Source organism: Leucopleurus acutus (assembly GCF_964270905.1).
Source record: "Leucopleurus acutus genome assembly, chromosome: 7".
Lineage (NCBI taxonomy): Eukaryota > Metazoa > Chordata > Mammalia > Artiodactyla > Delphinidae > Leucopleurus > Leucopleurus acutus.
The window spans coordinates 100,181,237-100,195,711 of NC_139150.1; the positions used below are offsets into that span (position 1 = coordinate 100,181,237).

At 38.9% G+C, this 14,475-nt stretch overlaps 1 protein-coding gene across 2 annotated transcripts in view; it reads left to right on the forward strand.

The window, feature by feature from the left end:
* Positions 1–14,475, forward strand: part of PIWIL2 (piwi like RNA-mediated gene silencing 2) — a gene marked incomplete at its 5' end in the record, with an annotated part of 86,461 nt that overhangs the window by 34,235 nt on the left and 37,751 nt on the right. For both annotated transcript variants that reach the window (XM_082842249.1, XM_082842248.1), the window contains 3 exons: positions 11,629–11,817; positions 12,394–12,478; positions 13,180–13,269. In XM_082842249.1, coding sequence (XP_082698375.1) covers positions 11,629–11,817; positions 12,394–12,478; positions 13,180–13,269 — 364 coding nt within the window. The remainder of the gene's footprint in view (positions 1–11,628; positions 11,818–12,393; positions 12,479–13,179; positions 13,270–14,475) is intronic.

Consider the following 14,475-nt stretch of genomic DNA (forward strand, 5'->3'; position numbering starts at 1 on the left):
ACTTACCTGTTGTTTCCACTTGTTGGCTATTACACATAAAGTTACTGTAAATATTAGGGCACAAGTCTTTCTATGGACACATACTTCTATTTCTCTTAGTTAATACCTGGAAAGTGGAATGGTGGGTCATGTGATAGGTGTACATTTAACTTTCTAAGAAACTGTGTTCCAAAGTAGCTATACCATTTTACATTCCCACCAGCAGTGTATGAGATTGCAGTTTGTTCTACGTTCTCACCAACACTTGATATATTCAGTCTTTTTAATATTAGAAAATCTGATCAGTATATAGTGGTATCCTGTTGTGGTTTTATTTTGTTTTATTTTCTTTCTTTTTGCGGTGAGAACATTTAAGATCCTGTGTTTGATTTTAATGCTTTCTAAAGGTTTTAAAAAAATTTTTATTTTATATTGTAGTACAGTTGATTAACAATGTTGTGTTAATTTCAGGTGTGCAGCAAAATGATTCAGTTATACATATACATGTATCTATTCTTTTAAAAATTCTTTTCCCATTTAGGTTATTACAGAATATTGTGATTTTAATTTGTATTTCCCTAGTGACTAATGATGTTGAGCATCTTTTCCTGTGCTTATATGCCTTTCATTTACCAACTTTGATGAAATGTCTGTTCAAAATTTTCACCTATGTTTTTTGGTGTTATCTTTTGTGTAAGAATTCTTATATGTGAGAAATATAATCCCTTTATCAAGATACATTATTTGCAAAACTTTTCTCTCAGTCTGTGGCTTGTCTTTTCATTTTTATTAATGATGTCTTTTAAGGATAGAACATTTTTATTTTGATGAAGTCTATTATTAGTTTTTCCTTTCATGGATTGTGTTTTTGGTGTCATATCTAAGAAATTGTTGCCTAACTCAAGGTCATAAAGATTTTCTGTGTTTTATTTTAGGAGGCATATTGTTTAGCTGTTACATTTAGGTCTGTGATCCATTTTGAGTTAACTTTTGTGGACAGTTTGAGGTAGTGGTCTAAGTTCATTTTGTTGCATATAAATACCCAATTATCATAACACTGTTTCTTAAAAAAGACTTTCCTTTCTTACGATTTACCTATGACACCTTTATCATAAACATGTAGGTTTATTTCTGCCTTTCTTTCTCATATAATTTAAAGCTATAAACTTCCCTCTGACCACTGCATTAGCTATAACTCATGATTTTTTTGATATATTGGTTTTTTTGTTTTCTTTCAGTTTGAGATATTTCCTAATTTCTCTTGTGCGGCCTTCTTTGAATTATTTAGAGGGTGAAGTTCAATTTCTTGATATTTCCTTTTCTCTCTGTGTTTGGTTTCTAGTCTTATTCTGATATATTTGGAGAACATATTTTGTATTATTTCAGGTGTTTTAATTTTACTGAAACTTGTTTTATGGCCTAGTATAGAATCTGTGCTAGAGAAAGTTCCATTTGTTGTTGAAAAGGATATGCATTCTGCTGTTTTGGGGTCGACTTTTTTATATATATCAGTTAGGTTCAGTTGGTTTAATAGTGTTGTTCAAGTCTTCCATATCTTTCCTGATTTTCTACTTATGGTATCAGTTACTAAGAGAGGAATATTGAAATCTTGTCAAGTTGTTTAATTCTTCTTTAAATTGTCAGTTTTTCCTTCGGATATTTTCCTTTGGATACACACACATCTATATTTACATAAATATATATATTTATAATTGCTATATCTTAGTGATGTGTTAACCCCTTTATCATTGTGAAATGTGCCTCTTCGTCTCTAGTAATGATTTTGTCTTGAAGTCTATTTTGTCTGACATTAATGTAGCCAATCTAGCTTTTTTATGGTTACTGTTTGGTATATATTTTCTGTTCTTCTATTTTCAACCTGTTTATGTCTTTGAATATAAAATGTGTATCTTGTAGACAGCATATATCTGGATTTTGGGCTTTTCATCCAGTCTGACAATCTCTGCTTTTGGATTGGCCTATTTAATACTTTTTGTTTGTTTGTTTTGCGGTACGCGGGCCTCTCACTGTTGTGGTCTCTCCCGTTGCGGAGCACAGGCTCCGGACGCGCAGGCTCAGCGGCCATGGCTCACGGGCCCAGCCGTTCCGCGGCATGTGGGATCTTCCCGGACCGGGGCACGAACCCATGTCCCCTGCGTCGGCAGACGGACTCTCAACCACTGCGCCACCAGGGAAGCACTATTTAATACTTTTTAAAATTTTTATTTATTTATTTATTCATTTATTTATGACTGCCTTGGGTCTTGGTTGCTGCGCATGGGCTCTCTCTAGTTGTGGCGAGCAGGGGCTACTCTTCGATGTGGTGTGGGTTCCTCATTGTGGTGGCTTCTCTTATTGTGGAGCACGGGCTCTAGGTGCATGGGCTTCAGTAGTTGTGGCTCATGGGCTCTAGAGCGCAGGCTCAGTAGTTGTGGCGCACGGGCTTAGTTGTTCCGTGGCATGTTGGATTTTCCTGGGCCAGGGTTCTTACCCGTGTCCACTGCATTGGCAGGCAGATTCTTAACCACTGTGCCACCAGGAAAGCCCTGTTTAATACCTTTATATTAAACATTAGTATTTACATTGTTGGCTGTATGTCTGTCATTTGCTATTTGTTTTCTGTATGTCTCCTGTCTTTTTTCCCCTTCATTCCTTCTTTATTGCCTTCTTCTGTGTTAAATATTTTTTTAGTGTACCATTTAAATTCCTCTGTTGATTGTGTGTGTGTGTGTTTGTTCTAAGGACTTCAGTAAGTATCTTACACGTATCATAGTCTATTTTACATTAATACATAATTCTAGTAAAACATAGAAATTTGGCTCCAATATAGTTCTATATTTCTCCCCTCTTTATGCATACACACACACACACACACACAGTGTATATGTTATAAACCCAACAGTACAGTATTTTAGTTATTGCTTTAAACAATCAATATAAACAGTCTTATGATTTTTTTAAGAAATGAAGAAAAAATATATTCATATATAGTCTTTTTATATTTACCTACATATATATCATTTCCAGTATTCTTCCTTCCTGTGGATCCAGGTTGCCATCTGGTATTGCTTTCTTTTAGCCTGAGGGACTTCCTTTAGTATTTCCTGTAGAGCAGGTCTTCCAGCAATATGTTCTCTTAGTTTTTGTTTACCTGAGAATGATTTTATGTCGCCTTCATTTTTTTTAAACAGCTTTATTGAGATTGAACTATATACCATACAGTTCATTCATTTAAAGGATGCCATTAATGGCTTTTAGTATATTCATTATGCATCCATCACTACAGTCAATTTTAGAATATTTCCATTACCCCCAGAAGAAACCCTACACCCCTTAGCCATTACCCACCCCTACTCCCTATCAAATTTCCCTCTCCAGTTCTAGGCAACCAATAACCTATTTTCTATATCTATAGATTTACCTGTTCTGGACACTTCATATAGGAATCATACAGTATATGGTCCTTTGTGACTTCATTTTCATCTTTGAAAAACAATTTTGGGAATTCCCTGGAGGTCCAGTGGTTAGGACTCCATGCTCTCACTGCTGAGGGCCCAGGTTCGATCCCTAGTCAGGGAACTAAAATCCTGTAAGCCACAAGGCGTGGTCAAAAAAAAAAAAAAACGGATATAGATTTTTCTGTTAGACATTTTTTTTTCCTGCCCTTTTCTGCCCTTTGAACATGTCATTACACTGCCTTCTGGCCTCCATTGTTTCAGATGAGAAGTAGGTTTATCTGTTTATTTATTTATTTATTTTTGGGTATGTTGGGTCTTCGTTGCTGTGAGGGGGCTTCTCTTGCTGCGGAGCATGGGCTCTAGGGGCGCAGGCTTCAGTAGTTATGGCACGTGGGCTGGGCTCAGTAGTTGTGGCTCGCAGACTCTATAGCTCAGGCTCAGTAGTTGTGGCGCATGGGTTTAGTTGCTCCACAGCATGTGGGATATTCCTGGACCAGGGCTCGAGCCCGTGTCCCCTACGTAGGCAGGTAGATTCTTAACCACCGCGCCACCAGGGAAACCCGAGAAGTAGGTTTTTAACCATATTGTTGTTCTCCTGTATATGATGCGTCATTTTTCTCTTGCTGCTATCAATATTTTTCTCTTTGGCTTTGGATTTTGGTCCATGATGTGTCTAGGTGTGGTTCTCATTGTGTTTATCATACTTAAGATTCATTGAGATTATGGATTTATAAGTAACTTCTTTAATCAAATTTGAGAAGTTTTAGGCCACTGTTTCTTTTAATATTTTTCTTTCCTCTCTTGTCCGCCTTCTGGGACTCTCAGTATATTTATGTTGTCACTCTTTATATTGTCTCATAGGATTTTGTGTCATTTGTCTTTAATATCTTTCTCTTCTTTGCATTGAGTACTTTCTATTGATCTATCTTTATGTTGTTGGCTATTTATTCTGCCATTTCAAATCTGCTGGTGAATTCATCTTATCAATTTTTCTTTTTTTTGTTGTTTTTTGTTTGTTTTTGTTTTAGTTTTGTGGTACGTGGGCCTCTCACTGTTGTGGCCTCTCCCGTTGTGGAGCACAGGCTCCGGACGCGCAGGCTCAGCGGCCATGGCTCACGGGCCCAGCCGCTTTGCGGCATGTGGGATTTTCCCGGACCGGGGCATGAACCCGTGTCCCCTGCATTGGCAGGCGGACTCTCAACCACTGCGCCACCAGGGAAGCCCCAATTTTTCATTTTGATTGTATTTTCCAACTTTACAGTTTCTCTTCCCTGCCCCCTCCCTCTCCCCCTCCTCCTCCTTCTCCCCTTTCTCCCCCCTCCTTCCCCTCCTCCTCCTCCTGTTTTTTTTTTTTTTCAGTTTCTAGTTCTCTATCGAGATGTGCCCTATTTGGCAATTTGCCATCATATTTTCCTTTAGTTATTTGAAGATGCTTATAATAGCTGCTTTGAATTCTTTGTGTGCAATGTCCAGCATGTAAACCCTCTTGAATAAGTTTCTGTTGACTGCTTTTTTTCATGATTATTGGCCATGCTTTCCTGTTTCTTTGCACATTTAATAATTTGTAATTGAAAAGTAAACATTTCAGATAACATATTGTAGCAAATCTGGATCCTGTTTTATTTTTCTGAGCTTTGAAAAATTATGACTTGTTCCTACTTAAACTGTGGACTCTGTATCCTCTGTGGAGTGCTGCTGCTGATGTTTCTGCTCAATTTTTCTATTCTTATTTTGATATTTTAGCCTAGCTTCCTTGGGATCACACCTTTGTATAGTTTAGAGGCTCAGGCAATAATTTGAGTAGAGGTTGTACCTTATAGGTTGAACCCATAAGGCTTTCATTCTCTGCTGATGAATCTATGTGTGGGTTGAAAAGCTCAATCAAAGTTATGGGTAGTTCTCACATGTGTCTTGGCTTTCACTTTTAGCAAGTCTCTCCTGGCTATCTCCTGAGCATATGTAAGTTTCCTAGTCAGCCAAAGATGTGTGGTGAGCTTATCTTAAACCTTTCTATTGCCCTCTGATTTCCAGAATCTATTTGTTAAATTTCTAGCTACTCTGCTCCTTGTACTTGGGGTACAACCTTGGACTAGCAAAACTTTGGTTTTACCCATTACCATAGGTAGCCGGCTTGCTATCCATTTCCACTCCATCCTCAGGTTGTATTTTCCCACTCTGGCAGGTAAAACTACCCTTTCTCGGTGACTGAAAGGGTGGAATAGAAAAGATGGGGACCGTCCCAGGAAAGGTCACAAATTCCTGCTGTTCTTACCAGAAACTTTAGGTGTTGTTTAAAATAAAAAAATGCTTCTCAATTTGTTGTCTGCCTTTGGTTGATTTCCAGTGTGTTAAAATGGTTGTTTTTAACAATTTTGTCTAGTTTTATACTTGATTTTTATAGAAAGGAACTGCTGACATCTTCATAGTGCTGTCATGAGAGGTCCTTTTTTTAATTTCATTTTTTGTTATTGAGGTATAATTAATATGCCATAAAATTAGCCACTTTTAAAATTCACTGGCTTTTAGTATATACACAAATCACTGTATGTAAAAAATGGTGAAAGCTAAATAAGGTTACTATCTTATTCTAGAACATTTTCATCACAACCCACAAAAGAAACCCCTTACTTATTACCCCTTTTTATATTTGAAATGTAAATTTTTTCAGAACTTTCAGATTCAGGTTCCTTTACATTAATTTGCCAGCCATTTTTTGAGCTCTTTCAACTGGACCCAACTCTTTCTTCAGCTTTTAAAAATTTTTCTTTGTTTCCCTTCTGTAAATTATTTTGTATTTACCTTTTATCCCTTGGACTTGTCTTCTGTGTCTGGATATCCTTCATTTTATCATACTCATCTCTTTATTTCCTCAGAGTGCTAAAACAATTTCTTTCTTTTTTCATGGAAAGGCATTTTATTTTAAATATAGCAGGGTGTACATGTCAATCCCAAACTCCCAATCTATTCCTTCCTCACAACCCTCCACCCTGATAGCCATAAATTTGTTCTCTAAGTCTGTGAGTCTGATTCTGTTTTGTAAATCAGTTCATTTGTATCATTTGTTTTTAGATTCTGCATATAAGCAGTATCTTACATTTGTCTTTCTGTCGGACTTCACTTAAGTATGATAATCTTCAGGTCCATACATGTTGCTATAAATGGCATTATTTCATTCTTTTTAATGGCTGAATAATATTCCATTGTATATACGTACCACATCTTCTTTATCCATTTATCTGTCGATGGACATTTAGGTTGCTTAAAACAACTTCTTAAGACCAATTTTTAATTCATAAATTTGATTTTCTAGGCCAAGATTCGCTGTCTCTGTTACCTTTGCTAAAATTTCTAATGGTTGGCACTCTTGCTTTATTTATTTTTTATAAATTTATTTATTTTGGCTGCGTTGGGTCTTCATTGCTGTGCGTGGGCTTTCTCTAGTTGTGTTGAGCAGGGGCTACTCTTCGTTGCAGTGCACAGGCTTCTTATTGTGGTGGCTTCTCTTGTTGCGGAGCACAAGCTCTAGGCATGCGGACTTCAGTAGTTGTGGCATACAGGCTCAGTAGTTGTGGCTCGTGGGCTGTAGAGCGCAGACTGAGTAGTTGTGGCGCACGGGCTTAGTTGCTCCGCGGCATGTGGGATCTTCCTGGACCAGGGCTCGAACCCGGGTCCCCTGCATTGGCAGGTGGTTTCTTAGCCACTGCACCACCAGGGAAGCCGCGCTTTATTTTTCATTAAAGCAATCTCTACTGCTTTCAAATTATTGTCCTTTCATAAATTCAGTAGTCTTTTGAATATCATTAAAAATAAGAATTACTGTTAAAATATTTTTTATTTTATAGATGCTTTTTTCTTTTCTAGAATTAGAAAACTTAGTGTTGAGTTTATTTTTCCCTCTTTCCAGTGTTTGTATTTATGTTTTAATTATTATTTTTAATTTATTTTTTTGTTTCTTTTTGCTTCATATTTTTTATGTTTAAAAGACTTTAGGGCTTCACTGGTGGTGCAGTGGTTGAGAGTCCGCCTGCCGATGCAGGGGACACGGGTTCATGCCCTGGTCCGGGAAGATCCCACATGCCGCGGAGCGGCTGGGCCCGTGAGCCATGGCCACTGAGCCTGCGCGTCCGGAGCCAGTGCTCCGCAACGGGAGAGGCCACAACAGCGAGAGGCCCGCGTACTGCAAAAAAAAAAAAAAAAAAGACTTTAGTTATGAAAAATTTTAAACATTTTAAAAAATAGAATAGGATAATAAACCCCCTCATTCCTATTTTATACAATCAATAATTATTAATTCATGAGCAACCTGTTTCATGTGGTCTTCTACCACTTTTTCTCACTAAACTTAATTATTTTGAAGCAAATCCTGGACATCTTATTTCTTTCACAGATATTTCAGTATTTATCTCCTAAATTGACTCTCTCTTTAAAACATAACCATAATGTCATTATTACACCTAAATTTTAAATTTCTTATGATCATTATTATATTGGTCTATCCATAGATTCTTCCTGCACCAGATTCTCTTCATAAATCAAAACCAAAACTGGCAAATGTCAGTTCTTTGAGATCTAAAACAGTTTGTTTAAAAGTAGTCCTTTGTTTTAAGAACCTTATGTATTTGTATTTACATGGAAGACTATCTAAACTATATTAAGTTAAAAATCAAGTTGCAAAACACTGTATCTGATTATACACTTCAGGGGGAAATTATTAGTATTCACAAATTTAAGAAAAGCTGAGGAAAAGTGGGTCTCTCACGAATGGATTACGAACCATGTTCAATTTCTGTTTTTTTATAGTAACACTTTTATTTTATAAGCAACATGTAACACTTTTAAAGCAAAACCATAGTAAAGATTAAAGAAAAACAATGATCCCTTAAAAATTGGGCAAAAGATACGCACTGACATTTTACCAAAGAGCTGATTTGTAAGGTAAATAGGTACATGGAAAGGTGTTCAACATCATTAGCCATTAGGGAAATGCAAATTATAACTACAGTGAGATACCAGTATACATCTATTAGAGTAACTAAAATAAAAACTAGTGAAAATACCAAATACTGGTAAGGATGTAGAGAAACTGTCCCTCGCTTACTTGTGTGTGGGAATGTAAAATGGTTCAGCTATGCCAGAGAGTTTTTTGGCAGTTTCTTATAAAGCTAAGCATATACTTATAAAACTAAGCATGCACTTAACCATACGACCCCACAGTCACACACTTGGGGCATTTTTCCCAGAAAAATGAAAATTTAAGTTCGCACAAAAACTGATACACAGATAGATGTTCATAGCAGCTTTTATTTGTAATAGCAAAAAAGTGGAAACAACCAAAATGGCCTTCAGCCGGTTAATGGTTAAACTCTAGTACCTCCATACAGTGGAGTACTACTCAGCATTAAAAACAAATGTGCTATTGATACAACAACCTGGATGGATCCTCGGGCATTACGCTTAGTGGAAAATGTCAGTCTCAAAAGGTTGCATAATAAAGTTCCATTTATATGGCATTCTCAAAATGACAGAACTATAGTAGAAAACAGATCTGTGGCTTCTGGGGCACAGGGAAGGGGAAGGAGTGTGACCGTGATGGGATAGCATGAGATAGTTCCCTTTATGATGATATGGAACAGTTCTGTGACTGTGATGGTAGCTACACAAACCTATAAATGAGATAAAATTGCATAGAACCCCCCCCCACACACACACACACCTCACACACACACACACACACACACACACGTCAATGTGTGCAAGAAATGGTGAAGACGGAATAAGGTCTGCAGTTCAGTTAATGATATTGTAACCAGTGCCAATTCCACACATGAAGTTCTCTGTACGAATTTTACAACTTCCTTTGATTTTATAATTATTTGAAAGTAAGAAAATTTTTTTAAAAGATAATTTTTAATGCCATTAGGCTTTCATTACAAGAATCTTAAAGTTCTAATCTTATATTTATTTTTTTTTAAATTAATTTATTTATTTTTGGCTACGTTAGGTCTTTGTTGCTGTGTTTGGGCTTTCTCTGGTTGCGGCGAGCGGGGGCTACTCTTCGTTGCGGTGCGCAGGCTTCTCATTGCAGTGGCTTCTCTTGTTGCGGAGCACGGGCTCTAGGTGCTCGGGCTTCAGTAGTTGTGGCACGCAGGCTCAGTAGTTGTGGCTTGTGGGCTCTAGAGTACAGGCTCAGTCGTTGTGACGCTTGGGCTTAGTTGCTCCATGTCATGTGGGATCTTCCCAGACCAGGGCTCGAACCCGTGTGGATTCTTAACCACTGCGCCACCAGGGAAGTCCAGTTCTAACCTTTTAATCTAGTGATTTCACTTATGGGAAATCTGTCTCAAAGAAGCAATTTTAAGTATAGAAGAATCTTTATAAAAGATGTTCATCCAGAATTATTTGTTAAGAGTGAAACAATAGAACTATTATTTAAAAAGTAAAACCAGTGAATTAATGTACCCTCCACTTAGTGAAATAGTATTATGGAACCATTAACATAGTTGAAGGTTTTGATTTAAAATACTTTTAATTAATTTTTCTACAATGTTGCATGCATTTAATAGACAATAGTGAGTTAGACAAGCATAAAATGTATTGATGACTAAAACTGTGCAAATAGGAAGCAATAATTCATGAAACTATCTGAGATAAAATCTCTAACCTTATTTCAAAACAACTTTATGTTCTAAGTGCTTTATATGTATAAAGTCATGGAGTTCTCTCAGCAACACTGTGAGTTAGGTGGTTTTTTCTGACTCCACTTTCACACAAGGAAACTGAGGCACAAGGAGGTTAAGTAACTTGCTCAGGGTCTCACGTGCTGCTAAGTGGCAGAGCCAAGATTTGAACCCAGGCTTTGGCTCCAGGGTCTGTAGTCAGTGTTGAACTGTTTCAAGTTTCTGATGGTTTTTCATCACTTACTGCAGCAAGTTCTGCAGGATACTAATTGCCTACAATGGTAATAGATGTTCAGTGAGGGAAAAGGGAAGGAAGAATCTGTGCTTCAATAAATTTGTAGGTAAATGAAACTAAATATGTTTCTCTTTTTTATCAGCCTGATGTGGTAATGTATGTTGTGAACCTCTAAGAAGGGATTATATTATGCAGAATGGACTCAACTTTTTTGATTGTAGAACCTTTTTTACCCCCCTCAGGACCTCTCAAGGGACCAGTGTTCCTGAGGAATGTACCGTAGTTGACGCTGGCCCATAGAAGAGTCCATGCTCTGACCCACAAAGGAATTCATATCTGGTCCCTGTCTGTCTTCAGCCTACACGGACCGTCTTCTGACCCTTTTTCACCTCCTTGCTCGCCCCAGTCCCAGATCCCTGATTGTCCCCTGCATACCTATGCTTCTGCCTAGGGTGTTACTTACCTGCTGCCGTGGCGTCTCTGCCTGGGAGGTTGCTCCTTCAAGTATCACCTGCCTCTGTAAACTTTCCTTGACTCCCTGTGCATGCTCAGACATGCTTTCTGTGAGTTTCTGTTGTTACCTTGTTCATGGCACTGTTATAGAGGTTGGCTCGAGAGTACATTTGTCTGTGGTGAGTCTTTTCATCTCTTCATATTTAGCATCTTCACCAGTGGTGTCTTCTGATAGGTACTTGTAATTTCTTCCTTCAGCTAGAAAGGGCAAATATAGTTTAAAGAATGTTTTATTGTTCTTCTGTAGACTATCTCCTAATAATGATACAAATTATTTTGATGATTAGTGTACCTTATTTTAAGGAATACAGTGAATTTTGTCAATTTATAGTTGCTGTTTTTAATTTCATTTTTATCCTTTCACTTTTTTTTTTTTTTTGCGGTACACGGACCTCTCACTGTTGTGGCCTCTCCTGTTGCGGAGCACAGGCTCTGGACGCGCAGGCTCAGCGGCCATGGCTCACGGGCCCAGCCGCTCCGCTGCATGTGGGATCTTCCTGGACCGGGGCACGAACCCGTTTCCCCTGCATCAGCAGGCGGCCTCTCAATCACTGCGCCACCAGGGAAGCCCTATCCTTTCACTTTTTTGGGTAATGTTAAAAAGGAAAGAGATGAGGGTCCTATCTCTTAAAAGAGACAGCTGGAAACTTTTGGTGCTATATAGTTGCGATTATAACTCTAAAGTACTTATTTGCATCCCCTGTGCCTTTCATGCTGCTCTGTGTATACTGCATATGATCCAAAGGTCTTTTGTCTCTTTCCAAAGGCATGCCATGTACCAAGAGCACAAAGAAGACTTCCAGGACGAGTGCACTAAGCTTCTGGTTGGCAGTATTGTCATAACCCGATACAACAATCGTACCTATCGTGTTGATGATGTGGATTGGAATAAGACTCCAAAAGATAGCTTCACGATGTCTGATGGGAAGGAGATTACATTCTTGGAATACTACAGGTAGAGGGAAGAGACTGGGCTTGGGCCTGCGGGTTGGGGCCGTAGTCTCCTGTTCTGTAGGAGGAGTGGCACACAGCAGGACACTCCAAAAGTAATTGGATTGGTAATGCACCCAAGATTGATGAGCTCATTTGTGGGATTTGACCTGAATTTGCTACCCCTACAGTTTTACTTCTTTCAGTACTTTTTGGAAGTTATTTCATAAGTTAATCTCAGGGCTTCAAATTGTGTTTCCTTTGCTGTTTTGGTTACAAGTCTGTTTGGAGAGATTAAATTCAAGTCATTAATCATTTGACTATCATTTTGCCTTTCTAGTTACCTGAGTCCTTGAACCTGATACAGTTTTTAAACAAATTCTTTCCTGGACTGTTATCCTATTTCCCCTCTATTTAATTGCAGTGTTAACTTGAGCCTGCTTTTTCCAGTTATGTGTATGCTATGGTGAGTTTCTGATGGATCCTTGACAAGGGTATAATGCAGATTGTGTACCTCAGTCCTGGTTAACACTTTGACTGTGATGCCATAAGAGTGGTGATGCTGCTTCTGACTTTTTCCCCTGCCTCTGTTCGGCTCTAGCAAAAACTATGGGATCACAATAAAGGAAAAGGACCAGCCACTGCTGATCCACAGGCCCAGTGAGCGACAGAATAACCAAGGGATGGTGAGTTGGAGGTGGGGTTCAGGGTGTCAGGCCTATGCTTCCATCTAAGTTCTCCATCCACCAGCCCTGGGAGCCATGGGACCTATGATTACAGTGGAGCTATGATTACAGTGTGGTTGGGGAAAGCTGTGTAGGGTTTTGTCTGTCTCCTCTAGCCAGAGTTGCTTTTGCAGTCTCCTTAGTGAGGAACTAAACATCCATAGAGCGAGTTAGGTTAAGGAATAAGGAGAGTTTAGTGCTAGAGAAGATGAAAACACTGGGTCCATTAGGGAAGTTACAGGCATTGTAATAGAACTGGGAGCCAGGGAAAAGTGCCTTGGTACCTGACTCCTCTGTCTTCAGAGTAGAGAATGAAGATCAATAGGTTAAGATGAGACAGAGGCACCAGCTTGATAGGAGGTATTGTCTCAGCTTATCTGGAGGCCGAAGTGGAACAAAACTTTTAGTTTTTCTAGTTTTTTCTCTCCTTTTGACAATTTGAATATTTTTCTCTTTACCTAATACAACAGGCTATCATGATTTGAGAGAGAAAAGGGTAAAACACTTGTAGTGTTTCCTACCCTCTTCTCTGGGGTTTTGTGTTCCTTAGTGTGCCAGTGGTACACCTGCAAGACCAGCTCTGGGCCTGGGAGCTCTTGTACTGGTCAGGGGAAGAAGGTTCTCTTTTACTGCCTTGCTTTCCCTCTGTTCTCTCCTCAAAGCTGCTAAAAGGCGAAATCCTGCTGCTGCCTGAGCTTTCCTTCATGACTGGAATCCCTGAGAAGATGAAGAAGGACTTTAGAGCCATGAAGGTGAGAAGTGCCTGCTTTGAACCGAAGACCTTTTTGATAGCAGATATAGCTAGAGCTGGGCCAGGTTTGCACGTCACCTGGGCAGGTTCATTTTTCCTCTATATAAAGCATAATCTATGTCCCTTCCCACACACTGTGAAAAAGCCAATCAGAACTTTCTTTGGAATGTTGTTACAATAGTAGAACGACTGGGTTATAAAGTAAAAGGAAACAAATAGTTCTGGCATCACCCTCGCCAATCAGATGGATGACTGTAAGCTGGTCATATGACCATAAATGAGGTTCTTTGAGAGCACTGAATTTTTTTTAACATTTCTGTAAGCCTTCAGTTTATTTGAAGGGAGGAGGAGATCATGTAGCAAAAAGTCAACAAGTGAGAGGATGAAATTAAAGGATAGAAGTTTACACTGTGGGGCTCAGGGTGTCCTGGAAGTCTCATGTTGGGCACAGTCTTGTAGGAAATAGCTGGGAGGCAGAGATGTCTGCAGCAGTGTGGGTCTAGACCCCAAGGGCTTCACCTCCACACTGTCTGCTTGGGGCTTTCCACCCTCACACTGCTCTGCTGCCTCTCTCTCAGTCCTTGTCTGTCCTAGTTTTGGAACCCCGGCCCTGTCTCAGATGCCACGTATTGTTTTTAGTAACATCATAAAGAGCTAAAATGAATTTCTGTAAGAGACGTCTTTCATGTTTACCTTGTGATACTTCTGCTTTTAGTATGTAGGTCAAGGCTCCTTCCTTACAGCTCTCAGTAACGTAATGATTTTATGATCTATGGGGCTACCTGTATAGCCCCATAGACTCAATGCCCTAATGACTGCCACACAGGGAGCAACAGCTGCACAGTTCATTAGTCCCAGAAGAGTGAAGAAAGAACTCACTTACGTGATTCAGAATCTTCATGCACAGCTATTAGATATTCATTCAAGAATAAATATTTAGAAAACACCTATTATGGGCCGCACACTGGATCTAACAAGTGTCTTATGGTGACATTAAGTGGCTAGTATCATGTGACATAAAGTATAAGACTGGATGTGTTTTTCCATTCCATTATGTTGGCCTGCATGCCTGGCATAGGGCATTCCCCCCTGCCCCCAGATATTAAATAGATGTAATCAAGCCCCCTTACATGGCTTTGAGAAAAAGAATAAGATTTAGATGTCATAAGAAAAAAACAGTGACAATTTTAAATACTTACTTTTAAGT